This window comes from Erpetoichthys calabaricus, chromosome 7 (assembly GCF_900747795.2).
Source record: "Erpetoichthys calabaricus chromosome 7, fErpCal1.3, whole genome shotgun sequence".
In the NCBI taxonomy this organism is placed as follows: Eukaryota; Metazoa; Chordata; class Cladistia; order Polypteriformes; family Polypteridae; genus Erpetoichthys; species Erpetoichthys calabaricus.
The window spans coordinates 738303-752500 of record NC_041400.2 but is presented as its reverse complement, the minus strand read 5'-3'; the positions used below and the strand labels follow the sequence as shown (position 1 = coordinate 752500).

The 14198-nt window shown below is 54.7% G+C and overlaps 1 protein-coding gene across 4 annotated transcripts in view; it reads left to right on the top strand.

Annotated features, from left to right (window-relative positions):
- Positions 1 to 14198, top strand: part of rap1gds1 (RAP1, GTP-GDP dissociation stimulator 1) — an 84386-nt gene extending 70188 nt beyond the window's left edge. For 2 of the 4 annotated variants that reach the window (XM_051929790.1, XM_028805119.2), the window contains exons 5-15: positions 637 to 783; positions 4024 to 4152; positions 4440 to 4565; positions 6083 to 6226; positions 7263 to 7394; positions 8857 to 8991; positions 11072 to 11197; positions 11531 to 11670; positions 11748 to 11874; positions 12491 to 12619; positions 13538 to 14198. In XM_051929790.1, the coding sequence (XP_051785750.1) occupies positions 637 to 783; positions 4024 to 4152; positions 4440 to 4565; positions 6083 to 6226; positions 7263 to 7394; positions 8857 to 8991; positions 11072 to 11197; positions 11531 to 11670; positions 11748 to 11874; positions 12491 to 12619; positions 13538 to 13665 (1463 nt within the window). In that variant the 3' untranslated portion in view covers positions 13666 to 14198. The remainder of the gene's footprint in view (positions 1 to 636; positions 784 to 4023; positions 4153 to 4439; positions 4566 to 6082; positions 6227 to 7262; positions 7395 to 8856; positions 8992 to 11071; positions 11198 to 11530; positions 11671 to 11747; positions 11875 to 12490; positions 12620 to 13537) is intronic. The other 2 variants (XM_051929792.1, XM_051929791.1) reach the window with 1 other exon arrangement.

The following is a 14198-nucleotide window of genomic DNA, read 5'->3' as shown; positions in this document are numbered from 1 at the left end:
ACCATGGGAAGAGGCCGGTAGTGAGAGTCCGCCGAGTGACCCGTAGCAGCGGTGACACTTTATGTCGGTGTCCACATTTGGATTTCCTGCGTGACTCCAGATTAAGACCCCAAATGCCCCAGGGTGTCACACACAAAAAGACGAGCCAGACCCCTCTCGGTTACGCGGCCAGTCGTCTGTGTCCCCCTCGGAGATCTGAGCGCATGGTCGCCTGCCCATTACGCTGTTGGCAGCAGTCACATATTTATGTGAGGTACCACTGTGACGAAGGCCCCCCGATGGTAGAGCCGCCCACGTCTGGACTGACCCTCTGCACGTCCTTTGTGAGTCTCCATGTCTCTGTGTGGATGAGTATGTGTGAGTGAGTGTGCCCAATCTTGGGCTGGCACCCAGAACAGGAGCAGAAGGTGCATTGGTGGCATGTGGCAGGCATCGAGTCCACGTCTGTCTGTCTGTCTGTTCTCCTGCCCTATGGTGGACTGCTCAGGGTCGTCCCAACGTGTGACAGGCCAGGGTGTGTGGGTGGCAGAGGGGGTGGCACACTCTGGGCATCGTTCTCGTTCTCATTGCAGGTCATTTCTTTATTTCATTTTGAGTTTTGTGTTTTATTTTACTTTGACTTTCTGTTTCTTGCAGATGAGGGCAGGAGTGCGGTTGACCAGGCGGGCGGTGCGCAGATAGTAGCTGACCTCATACGCTCGCTATGCCAAAACACTGAGCCGGCCAATCAGAGGCTCCTGACGGTCTTTTGTGGCATGCTGATGAACTATAGCCATGACGATGGTAATTAACACTCCGAGCCACTCACCGCAAAGTCCAGTCGACCTTTCTGTGCTTGCTGCGTTGGCACCGCGGGCGGGGCCGTGCCGAGCCCACTACAGGAGGGCCAGCTTTGCAGTCCCCTGTGTGGACGACGTGACTGCCGGCCCCCCGGGGGTCCCGAGCTGCCTAACTCTCTCTTCTGTCCTCCTCTTCTCTTGTTTCCTCCACGAGGTCGTCTGACGTTGGCGCTTTTGTCATGAGTGACTTATCAGTTCACGTGACCCCCATATGTGTCTTTACGTTGGGTACCTGAGGCTGCGGCGGGTGAGGCTTCACTGATCTGCCCGCACGCTTCCACGTGTCCTGGAGGACATGCTGGTCTGTCGTGAAAATAAATGACCGGTGACCGAGAACACAAAGGTGTGTGCAGGGAGTGGAACTGGCAAGTGCCACCGCAGGACACGAGCAGGTGGGTCAGATGTCACCCAAAGTGCCCTCGGGCACCGTGGCAGGCGAAGGTGAGAAAGTGTCTGCCACACTGGGCCCACCGCAGTGTCCTCCTGTGTCCTGCACCCTCAGCTCTCTTCAGACCCCCCGATTGCTTTCTGTAGTCTGAATTTTTTTTTCAGAAAGGCTTCACCTTTTCTTTTGTGAAGGACGTTGGCGCAGGCGGCACAAGTGAGTGGTCAACTGTGAACTCCCGATGTCACAATGCATGAGAAACGCGGACGTGCAGGCTGTGATGTCATCTCTCTGGCGCAGTTGGCCAATCCGATGGCATAGGCCTGACTGAAGATGGGTAAGGAAAATCGAGATCTGCCCGCTGGGTGGGCAACACAAGACAAGAGTGAAGGTTTGATGAGAGCCGTGAGATTCAGGGGGGCTACTGGAGAAGACCCGTCAGGGGTGCCACCTCAGGCCTGTGAAAGGACAAGTGGGGATGAGCCGCAGTTACCAGGAGTTGGCACCTTTGCTTTACGTTACACTTGTGTGCCAAGAATGTTTGATGATGTCACTCTGGCACCATTTTGCTTACCAAGGCTTTTTGTCCCGTCACATGACAGGAAGTTGTCGCCTGTCACATCCCGGGCCGATGCCCGTTTAGGGTGGCAGCAGGCAGTTCTGGGTGACGTCGTTTGTCAATGTGATTTTTGGGCTCCTGATTAGATGAACCAAATTTAATAATTTAGGGGGGAAAAATAAAGAAAGCTGTGAATGTGGCAGAGCCGTGAATCGAGCACATCGTGGGTTTGGACCGTAAACCGATGTTAGCGTTTTGAAGAACGGGGTCCTCGAGAAGCCCCTCCTGAGTTTCTGCATTGCTGTCGTTGAATTTCGCATCCTCCTACCCGTCACGCTGCCAGTCAGGTGACTGCTGGGACCCCCAAACCGACATGGAGGGGAGTGTGAAGGCCGCAGAGTGTGCGTCGCTGCTTAGGGTCCCAACAGGGCTACGGGTGGGCTGGCTCGACTCCCAGACGTCGTGTTAATGGCAGCGCAGCGAGAGGCAGTCCACTGGGTGGGCTTTGACGTCTGCGAATCTCACAAGGTGCCCCCGAGGAGGTCCAGGCCTTCCTCGCTTTGTGCCTGTAAATCAGGATTCTGGATTGATTGATTTTGAGAATGTCGAATACGTTAACCCCGTTGGGCCAGCCGTGGCTTATTGGTGCAGAAGAGTCGTTGAAATGCAGTCTCATCAAATTGAATCGACTGCCGTTCTCCACGCGCCCGATCATAAAGCTTGTTGTGCGACTTGATAAAATGCACTGCTGTTTGCATTCCAACAGTTGGTGCACTCAACCAGCACCACCATGTAACCAAACATGATAGGAAATAAAAAGGACGAAGTGCCATTGGAGTCCACTGAGTGTCCCACTGGGTGGTCCGACCATGAGGGTCTCAAACTCCTTATAGGCGTTAATAGAATTTCATTTTGATACACTATTGAGAGAGAGAGCTGATCACCAGAGTTTTTAATGGATTCCCTCAATCATTCTTTAGAGTGAAGATTTTAGATGTGCCGCATGTTGGAATGAAAAGTGCAGTTCATTTTGTTCAGACCTGCATTACAGAATACACTCCAACAGATGGCGCATGACCGGCGTTACTGCTGAGCCCACTCGGTCCCCGTTGTCTTCCTCACCCACACCGTTGTGTTTGACCTTCTGCTTTACTCGATAAACTGACCGCCATGAGGTCCTGCGTGAGACCCGCGTGTCGAGAGTGACACACAGTAGGTGACCCCGCCAGATGGCAGTCCTAGACAGGAGGTTACGTGTGTGCCTTTGTTTTCTGTGCCACTGTTCTGTGTCACCAATTAAAGAACGAAAAGCATTTGAACTAAAGCATCAGGAGGTGACACGGGGCTGAAAGAGAAATACGAGGAGGGGGTCCATGCCAGACGGGCAGAGCGAACTTCACCAAGGCAGACGTGGCACGAGAATCCGAAAACGATGAATGAAAAGAAATCCGAAAGGCAGAGAGAGAGTCGCGCGTTACACACACGAGACCGTATCTGACCCGCCGATGACGTCACGCACTCCCATGGAACTCTGGGAGAGTTGCCTAGGCAACGGGGGACACTCCTACCCAGGAGCAGTCCAGATGGTCAGCTAGAAAAACGTCCCGCGTCAAAATCGGGACACCCTGGGCATAAGGCGCCCCGTTTGGCCGCACGGATCACCAACAAATAGAAAAGGAGAAGAGGATCAAAGTTGGAGACGCGCCCCGTCACCTGCAGCTCCATCTCGGGGCCAGCAGGGCGGGGTGAGGGTCCGAGGCTCCGGTGTCCCCCTGGGACTTTGGAGTTTCTCCGTCTCTCCGTCCCCAGGTCGTTTTTTTATTTTATTTTTCTGCCATTTTATCGTCGTTGACGGGACGTCTTTGGTTGGCTTCACGTGTGGCCAGCGATGTGTCTGGAGTAGTCGGAGTCACAGAGAGGTCACACGAAGTCACAGAGAGGTCCTCCTTTGTACGTCTGACTCCCATGCATCAGGTCACCACAACAAACCAGGGGGACATGAAAGACACTATATAAGAGCTAGAGCTGAAGCAGACCACCAGGTGAGGTCCGTGAGACGCCACAAGACCCTCACCGAGTCCCTCGCGTTCCTCCTCCTCTTCCTCTCCCTTTACTCTTCTTCTTTACCTTTCAGGGCCCACTGGCAGCTGACCCAGCAGTCTAGAGGAGAGGCTCGGCGGTGTGTCTGTGTGTGCGTTTTGAACCCGGGCTCGGCGGTGACCTCTTCTTGTCTGTTTCAGATATTTTACAAGCACAGCTGATTGGCATGGGCGTCATCCCGACATTGGTGAAGCTCCTGGGCATCCACTCCCAGAATGCCGCGCTCACCGAGATGTGTCTCGTTGCCTTTGGAAACCTGGCCGAACTTGGTGAGTGGGCACCGGCCGTTTGGGTCCAGCTGAGGGGTGGGGGGACCGACGGACAGGCAGGCGTGAAAGGCGCTATATGCTAGATGAGTGGGCGAGAGGAGCCCTGTGCACGTGAAAGGCACCATAAGGCGGGTGACCCCTCGCCGCCCGACTGCCTGGCACGTGTCGTTCTGATAACGCAGGGCTGGTTGGCATGTCTGCCGTGACCCCTCTCGGTGACGGCAGGTGGCAGTCAAGGCCACGTTGCTTTCAGTTGTCATGGCTGTGAATTTTCGCTTGTCTTTCAGAATCGAGCAAAGAGCAGTTTGCATCGACGAACATCGCCGAGGAGCTGGCGAGTCTCTTCAGGAAGCAGGCGGAGCACGAGAAGAAGGAGATGATCTTCGAGGTCTTGGCTCCTCTGGCAGAGAACGGTGAGGGTCAAGCCCTGCACTCGTGCTCTTCGTCATCGTCATCTTCTTGTTGGCGGCCCCCTTGGCTCGGCTTTATCTTGAGCAGTTAAGAGGCCCCCCCCGAGTGGCCGGACCCCCGTTGTACCACATCTGCTCGCTCTGCTTTGGTTCACTCAGTCTGCTGCCATTTTACAGTTTAGAGAGCAGGGCCTCAAGGCACAGTGTGGGCACAGTGTGGGCACGGGGGGCAAAATAGGCTTAAAGAGCAAAAGTGAACGGACGTGATGAGGGTGGGGGGCTTGATCAGAGTTAGCTGATGGTGATTAGAGGCGGCGACCAGCAGGGGTCAGCACTGAGGACCACTTGAAGTGATCTGAAGAAGAGCAGAGAGGACCCCAAAGCACACGATGTGAAAACAGCTGAGACGCTGCAGGGGGGCCAGGTGGGCGGGCGGGCAATGAAGTGAAACGTAAGGAGATGGGAACACAACACACCGTGGCAGTTTGGAAACTTGAAAGTGCCCCTGGTGAGAGGGACCTGGGGGGCACGGTGGACGACCGTCAGCAGAGGTCAGGGTTCAGCTTTAGAGTGTGCTCCACAGGAGACCACCACGGAGAGCGACTGAAGGCCAGCAAATGGAGGTGAAGAGGTGACGACGTCCAGAAACGAGCAGGCAGGCCAGGAAGAGGTCAGGTGACTCAGAGACACTGGTGACGCCTCCTCTGGGTCTCCATGTTACAGTTCAGGACCCCGGAGAGCGACTGAGGACCACCGTCTGAAGGAGCCACCTGGTCAGAAATGAGCACAAAGCACCTCAGAATGGCAAACTCAGGAACTCTGGGTAACTGAGGTCCTTGTAGGACTGAGGTGGTCCCTGATGGTGAAGCCACCCGCAGAACATCACAAAGACATCATGAGCAGACATGAACCAAGAACTTGAGCCACAGCCTGAAATGTGCCCCCCCCCAATGCTGGCACTGCCACTTGTCACGCCCTTGGCCTTTGTGTTTGGGGGTCCCGGCCCCTTTGGTTCAGCTTAACAAACGAGTTAATAATCAGAAATGAGCGAGCAGACGACGTTCTTCAAGAAAGAAGCCAAACTGGAAGTCACTAGCGGGCGAAGCGAAACGACAGAAAGGTCAACTTGAACTGAAGCCCCCCGGGCCCAGCCTGCGAGTTTGAGGACCTCCACTTCTGCTGTTGTGTCGAGACGTTGGCTTCGCTCGGCTTCCTCCATCTCCGGGTTTCTGTTACGTCACTGAACATCACCACGAGCCACCAAGGTGGTCTTCATGGTGGGATTCAAGAAAACGGGACACGAATGAGGCTTTGATTATTTAAGTTGACGTCTTGCGTTTGTGCAGAGCAGAGTTGGCATGGGCCGTGGCACGAGACCCCCAGAGCGGAGGCCTTCGCGTTGGCGTGGCGGTGAGACGAACCCCAAGTGAGCGGCCGCTTGGCCTGCAGTGAGACTCCTGTGTGACGTCGCCCCCTGGAGGTCCTTGGCTCGTCTAACGGCCATTTTGTGTCCCTTTCAGATACGATCAAGCTACAGCTGGTGGACGCCGGCCTGGTGGAGTGCCTTCTAGATGTTGTCCGACAGACGGTGGACAGCAACAAGGACGAGGACATCGCCGAGCTGAAAACCGCCTCGGACCTCATGGTTCTGCTGCTATTGGGAGGTACGCTTTAATGGGCAGGGGGGCTCATCCTGACTCGAGGTCCACCTCAGGCCAGCAGACGGGAGCCGCAGGGTGGTCCCGGTGTGCTGAATCCGCCTCCATATTTGCACTGCTGAGCCTTCGTCATCTTGTCACCCAGTGTCCGAGTTTTGGTGACACGGGTTGACTGGTCATGGTGTCATCATGTGGACGATGGTGTGGCGCGACTTTCAATGTCCTCCCCTCTTTCTGTCTCCTTTCCCCCAGGAGGTGACAGCTGACCCTTATCTTCTGTGTCACCTGGGCAGCAGGCTGTCTCCCAGGATGCTTTGCAGGTGCAACACGGTGGCATCGTTGTTCCTTGGCACTTTGTTGGGTCGGCCTGCCCCTCCACTGTTCAGCATGGAGTCACGGTCTGGGGATTTGGTTGTTGTCCGCCAGCCTCTTGTTGATGGCACAGCTGGGCGGTGCGCCTCTTGGCACGGTGAGGGTGTTGTGGGCTGCGTTCTGAGATTTCTCAGGGATGGTCAGCTACTTCTACTCGCCAGTCACGGTGCCCCAGAGTGGCAATGTGTTGCATGTTTATTGGCACACCAGACATTGAGGGCCCACCAACCCTAACTGTGAGTGTCCTCGGGGCTGAATGTCCAGCAGTGGGCACATGCCCGGGGGAATGCTTTTAGAAGACACAGACCGGACACCCGCTGCCACCCAGCATGACTGAACATAACGATGGCCACATGGTGACCTCGGTCTCGCTTGAGGGTGGGAGGCGCGTCCCCTCAGAGGTGGCCCAGCTTACTGTCCAGACGGGGGCATCGAGGTACAGCTGGTGGGCAGAAGTGAGGGGGCACCTCGGTCAGTTTACGTTGCTCTGGTTCAGAGGGGGCCTATGGGGGGTGTTGGCTAACGACAGCTCGCCATTGGCCGCTGGGATCCTGACAGCTTTAGCGGCTGATTGTAACACACGGGGCTTCAGAAGGTGCCCTGCAGTGCTGGCTGGCATCCTCACCAAGTCAAGCGTGGCAGTGACTGCGCCAACTCTTTTGTGTTTCAGATGAGTCCATGCAGAAGCTCTTTGATGGAGGAAAGGGCAGCGTCTTCCAGCAAGTGTTGTCTTGGGTGCCGTCGCACAACCACCAGCTGCAGCTTGCGGGCGCCTTGGCCATCGCCAACTTTGCCAGGAACGGTAAGGCTGCGACACAAAGCCCACTGACGAGGTGTTTGGAGGCCGTGAGGCGTGGGGTCCGTTTAGGGGCCGCCATCTTCAACGCTTTGTTTGGCTGTGACGCCATCTTGTGGCTCCTGTGCTGTAACGCAGCGTGAAGCTGTCGGATGGTGCGTGGTGACGTGTGACACTCGGGTGCTGTTGGTTCTGCCTGCACGTTTGTTCACCCGGCGGTGCAGGTGACGCCTTCACCTGAGTGACCCTCCGAGTCGGACCCCGAGCCTCGTGTGAGGGGAAAGGAGTCCAACTGTGGCTTTGCTGAAGTGACGAGCCCTCGGCGGATTGGCTCAGTAGGTGACGAGGTGACTGTCCCCTCACTGCTCGAAGATGTCAAGTCCGCTGAGGTTTAACAAGAAGGACATCTCTGTGCCATTCGTTTGGCTGATTGAGTGTGTGTGTGCACTCGGGGGTCCGGGTCCTGAAACCTCCGAATGAGCAGCGGGTGCTAGGACAGGCACGTCACAAGCAAACACGAGTGACCGCACACAGGACCCTCGAGTAGAGCAGAAGCAGACGGCCGTCACCAGGAGTCTGCGTGTTAAGAGGGGCTTCGGCGTTGGTTTAAGTCGAGAAAAACACCAACAAAAAAAAAGGAAGGGAAGTCAATGACCCGTAAGGCGGCCCACCGCGCCACGCCACGCCACTGCCCGTTCCATTTCAGTTGTGATCTGACCCCGACACACAGCAGGACCTCCTGACCTGGTTGGTTCAGGAATGGAGAGACCCCCTTTGTAAACCACAGGACTAGGTGACCCCAAAGTGTAACTCTGTCTGCGGACCCCTCTAGAACATCACGCGTGAAGTAAAGGTGGTCACACCAGTGTGTGTGTGTGTGTGTCCATGTAGACGTCACCCTAATGGAGGACACAGGGCCGGACACAGCGACGTCCTCCACTGGTCAGCCAGTCTGGAGTTTTGGTGTTTTTCGTGTTTCGCTCCCTGTGATCCTCCTCTTCCTCCTCCTCCCTTTTTCACGAGCACCTACTTTATTATTTTTTTTTGAAGGTGGTCCGTCCCCATTGTGCCAGGACCCCCAGCTGTGCTTTGGCCACCTTCTTCAGCAGACACGGTGACGTTCTAACCGTTTCAGGTCACACTTTTGCTCAAGGATGTGGCTTGTCGACGTCATTTTTGCGCATCATGTGACAGGCCAGAGGATTAACTGGGGGTCCCAGAGGAGCCGACGCTTCGCATGACACTGGCTAACCGAATGTCCCCCACTGGCCAGTTGTTTCAGGTCTGGGTGGGCCATGTTGTGATGCCCCTGAACCCCCATCACCCTCGATTCAGTACTGTGGGTGACGATAGGTGTGGTTGAGAGGGTGGCAGTGTGACAGGGCCGGGTGGGTGTGTTTGTGTCCTCTCTGCTGTCACGTGTTGGTCCCTTTTGGCACGTTTGACCGACTCTTCTGTTTTTGCTCAGATGGTAACTGCATTCACATGGTGGACGCTGGGATTGTTCAGCTGCTGCTTGACCTGCTGGACAGACACGTGGAGGACGGCAATGTCACCGTTCAACACGCTGCCCTCAGCGCCCTGCGGAACCTCGCCATTCCAGGTGGGCCCCTCGCTTGTCACTTGGGATGCAGTGTGGGGGGGGTAGGGGGACGAGGGGACCACATCTCGACACTCCAGCCATGGAGCGGTGGCCTCGGTGGGGTCCTGGGGTGGCAGTGGCTGCTTTTCTTTTTCCCACTCACCTCATCTATGACATCAGAGTGAAGCCACACGTCAGGTTTCTGAGCTGCACATCATTGACGTTGTGACACTTTTGAATGTCAACATCTCAACACGATATCTGGAGTCTGATGTGTTTATTCTGAACCCAAACCTGAAGACACGTTCAAGTCGATTTACCTCGATACGAAAGTGAGGTCCGCCTGCCCGAAAATGCCTGAGACCCTCGACTTCTGTGCTCGTCTCTCTTTGTAAGAACCAGCAGTGGTCACCCATCAGGCTCGGAGGGATTTTCCCCGATTTCGGTTTTCCATCACCTTTCTATCTTGATGACATCTCTGACATCGTTTAGATTTGCTGGAAAAAAGTTGAGATGAGAACATCAGAAATGACATCTTCAGTGACACTGGGGGGGGTCCTGTAAGCCGATGTGCTGTCAGCAGGTTCTCCACAAGCTCCGCGTAATTCAGTAAAATTCTGGACACCCCCACGAATGAGGCCGCTGACTCAGGGGGCTTCAGTTTCCTTCTGACCTCCTCGTCAAGCTTCAGGGCCAACACAAACACCTCCCTTCATTTTGACTTCACTGGCCCCCTTCACCGTCCAGGACCTGAACATCACAACTAAAAATGGGACGTGCTGCTGGACCACAACGGTCTTCAGCAGGAAGAGTCCCAGTGACAACATGCTTGTTGGCCAGTGTCATCGTTATTGAGCCCAACAAGTTGGCACCCGCAGCTCGCCCGAGTGACCCCAAAGTGACATCGAAGTGGGACTGCAGTTCTGCAGAGAAGCACAACTTGGTGACATTTGTGAAGTTGGCCCTTAACAAGTGTCCCTGGGACCAGCCATCGTCATTTTGAACACTCCAGTCACGTCCCCTCTTCATTTCTGGCTGGTGGTCCTGATGCGGCCCGGTTTGTGTCTCTCTGACTTCTGTCTTTGGAGACTCGACTGCACACACGGTACTGCAGGTGAGACCCCTTAGTGCCCTGCTAATACGTGGGCACACAAGACGGGACGGGCGTAACGCCGAGGACTTGAGCCCCTCGCTCTCGAACTTCCCATGGAGGGTCTCGAGACGTTGGGCGTCTTTTGTGTTTTTTCCTCTCACTTAATAAACTAAATAGAAAGTTCACTTAAATCAGAAGCCACCGTCACTTTCTTTTAGCTGACTAGAGGGCTTAGCCCCCCTGCTCACTTCGCTTGCCAACCCCCCTGCCCGCGCTCCACTTCACATCTCTGCCACTTGCCAACAGCAACTCCTTGAATTCCTCCCTGGTGGCGACACCAAGTAGATGATCCACATCTCCACACTCGTGCCCATCACCGATGTCCTTACCGCCCGTCTCTCTTCGCCCTTCCGTCGTATTTCTTGGCGCCCATGTGATCTTTACTCTCCTTTTTTTTTTTGAGACTTTTGAATTTTTGCACCTTCATCTTCTCTGAGCTGCTCTCTCGTGTGTCGCGCCAACGTGTTTGAGTTCTTTACGACGTTCTACTTTGTCTTTTATTTCCGTCCCCTTGGCACAAAGTCTCATCTCGCGGGGCGTGAAGGTCGCGTCTCGTCGTCTCTTCTTGAGATGTTTTTTAGAATCAAGAGAAGAAGAGAACTTCGACTACGGGGCTTCCTCTCCGTGTGTTGTGTCTGCCCCTGCATTCGCTTCTCGGGCGTCTTGGGCGTTGCGTGTCTTTAATGTGCAGAGTACCCAGAATGCCACGTCTCGTCTTTGGTGTCACCTTCTGCCATTTTCTCTGGAGTTTCGGTCCCCAGTGCGTTTATTTCAAGGTCAGCTCTCCATGTCTGTCTACTTCTAAGCCAGCTGACGTCACACATTTTAGTGTTTCTCATATCTTTGGGTTTGAAGGGCGCCATTTGCACCGGTCATTGTCCCATTTGAAGTTGTCACTTTGTCACAGTCTCTTAATGTCCCCTTTGTCATCTCTTCCTTTCTGTCCAGTGGTGAATAAATCGAAGATGCTGTCCGCCGGAGTGTCGGATGAAGTACTCAAGTTCTTGAAGTCGGAAATGCCACCCGTACAGTTCAAGCTGCTGGGGACGTTGAGAATGTTAATTGACACACAAGGTGAGGACATTTTGGGTGCACTTTAACTCCTCCTCCTCATCATCATCACTAATTAAATGGCCACTTTGAACCACAGGCCTTCCACCCCACCTTTCAGCCCCTCTTCTTGTCACTCCATGGCACTCACACATCCACCTGCCTGCTCTCTTCTCGTGTTCATCAGCTGTCGATGCCACCGTTTGTGACGCTGCTGGACTATTCGCTATCCCACAATTCCATGGGCAGCTCGACAGCAGCTGTGGTGGTGAGACCAGCAGTGAGCTCAAGATGTGAAGCCCCCTTAGGGTCGCCTTCGGCTCGGCCCGCTCTTATCTCTCGTCTTTTTCATTTCAGCTGATGCTGCTGACCAGCTGGGGAAGAACGCCAAGCTGGTGGGGCGCCTGGTGGAGTGGTGCGAGGCCAAGGACCACGCCGGGGTGATGGGGGAGTCCAACAGGCTGCTGTCGGCCCTCATCAGACACAGCAAGTCCAAGGTGAGCCTCGGTCCTCGCCGAGTCCCTGAAGACCCCAAGTGTGTCGGGCGCGTCGATTCACATCTTCTGTTTTTTAGGATGTCATCAGGACGATTATCCACGCGGGCGGCGTCAAGCACTTGGTGACCATGGCGACGAGCGAGCACGTGATCATGCAGAACGAGGCCCTGGTGGCGCTGGGGTTGATCGCCGCGTTGGATCTCGGTAAATGGAGAGTCGCCCCGTTAGGGTTACGCCCTATGCCAGTGACGTTTGTCCACGGCGGGTACTTGTGTTCCTCACTAAATTAGACGAGTTTTCTGCAACGCCAGCCTTCACTTGTGTAACGGGCACTCCTGTGGCATCACTCGCCCGCTGTCAGCTTGGAGTTTGCCTTCAGGTGTAGGCGCGGCCCTCTCCGTGTGTGCGTGAGAGGAGACCACAAGTGAATGTCCAGCGAGGTGGACCCTCGCAAACAGAAGGTACAGAAAACGGGGGACGAGACGGCGGCTGAAGTCAGTGTGCCCGTTAACCCTCCATACAGCTCTGGGCGGGGAGGTCGCCACCCACTCGTGTCCATTGATGTGCCCACCGATTGTCCGTCATGTAGCTTGACAGACACAGGTGACGAGGTCAGGAAGTGCTGTCGACAAGTCGAGTCACATAAAGTGACACCTGAAGCCACACTTGTCACAGCCCTGCCCTCCCAAACACTGAGAACAAATGAACTGATGAAGCCAGAAATGACAACAGCCGCTTAGGGGGGTCTTTACACAACAAGCTCCATCCAAAAACTCGTCATCTCCTCTAACGTTGTTGTTGTCCTCCGTGTGTCTGACAGGATCGGCGGAGAAGGAGCTGGAGGGCGCCAGTCTCGTCCCAATACTACACCGACTGCTGTCAGATGACCTGAGTGCCCCGGAGATCAAATACAACTCCATGATTCTCATCTGCGCCGTCATGGGTTCAGGTGAGAGCCTCCGAGATTCCTTTATCACGGTGTCTGGTGGGGCACCAAAAGTCACACTGGACCGATGGTGCCAGGATCCCATCCGGCCCAAAAGTTCAAGCCAGTGCCACCCAATAAAACGCCCCAGACTGTTAGACATTCACAAACAAAGTTCAGGTACCCAGTTGCAGGTAGAAGATTGAAAGTGACCCCCCCAAAAAAGAGTCAACTTGAATGTCCACGGTGGTCCGTCTTGTTGAAGTTGCACTCAGAAATAGCTAAAAACAAGTGAGCCGCAGACCTGGCGCACAGCCCAGTGGGCACTGAAGTAACCCGAGTGGTCCACAGGCAGGATGAGCGACTGCTGCAGATCTGAACAAATAGTAATAAAAAAACGTAAAGCCGTTTAGATCTCCGCCAACTTCCCAGAAGGCCTAGCAGACTCTGCTGACCCAGGGTTTGTCCTCTTAGGTCAGCATGTGTCTGAGCGGCCTGCAGTGTGTAGAGAGGAGCGCCACCTGCTGCCTGACCTCAGAGTGCTTGGTGTTGACATCGGTGGCCACTTAGAAGACGCGTCGGCAGGAAGCACAGCGCTTTACGTAGCTTAAGGACCGCGGGCCCGGACCAGGAGAGAGGGGCCTTCTTGTGATTTTTGACCACTCGGCCCACCAGTGATTCTACTCAAAGCTTCTCGAGGTCTCTGCTCAGGAGTTTGTTGCAGGTTCCCATATGTCTTTGTGATTGGTGGCATCAGTCCTAGAAGTTCTTCTCCTTCATTTCAGTCCGCCGCTCTATCAAATCCTGCCTCTGGGTCGTCTCCTTTAATCGATGCCCCGGAGGAGACCCCATTAGGCAGCTTTGAGACTGGTGGCACTGCCCCCTCCAAGTTCACCTCCACTGACGACTGTCTTCTTCTTCTTCTTCTTTCTTTTCCAACAGAACCTTTGCACAAAGAGGTCCAAGGATTGACTTTCCTGGATGTGATTTCCAAACTGCGAAGCCATGAAAACAAAACTGTGGCCCACCAGGCGTCCTTAACAGAGCAAAGGTTAACAGTGCAGAGCTAAAGGACTCTTACCTTCTCCGTCTCCACGTCTCTGTTAAATGTCCAGTCACTGGGTCTCCCGTTCTCGTCCGCCATTCCTGCTTCCTTCCGTCTCCCTTCCTACTACGTGTGCATGCATTTGCAACTCCTCCAGCAGACAGTGAGAAGAACCTCGAGTACCGTAGAGCTCACCAGACACACTTTTCTAAGACCGTAGCTGTGATCGCCGTCCACCAGGCCCTCCTCTCCTCATCTGATGTCTCCGTTGTCCCTTGTTGCTTGAATTTCACGTAGTGAGCTGTGCATGTCATAGTCCAGTTGATGATGATGATGATGTAGTCATGTGACGTCCTAACGTGCCACTGGCCCTGTCTCCAACACTCGTAGGCATCTAGCACTTTTAGCCGAGACAACAATCTGCCACAAGGGTGACCGCCAAGTCCGGACTCTGCCACTTGTGTCCCTCCTTCAGGACAGGATGTGTTGCGTCTCCTCCATTCACACGCTGGTCTTGCTTATGTTGGCGCCTATTAATAAAGACCGAGTGGTCCAGCA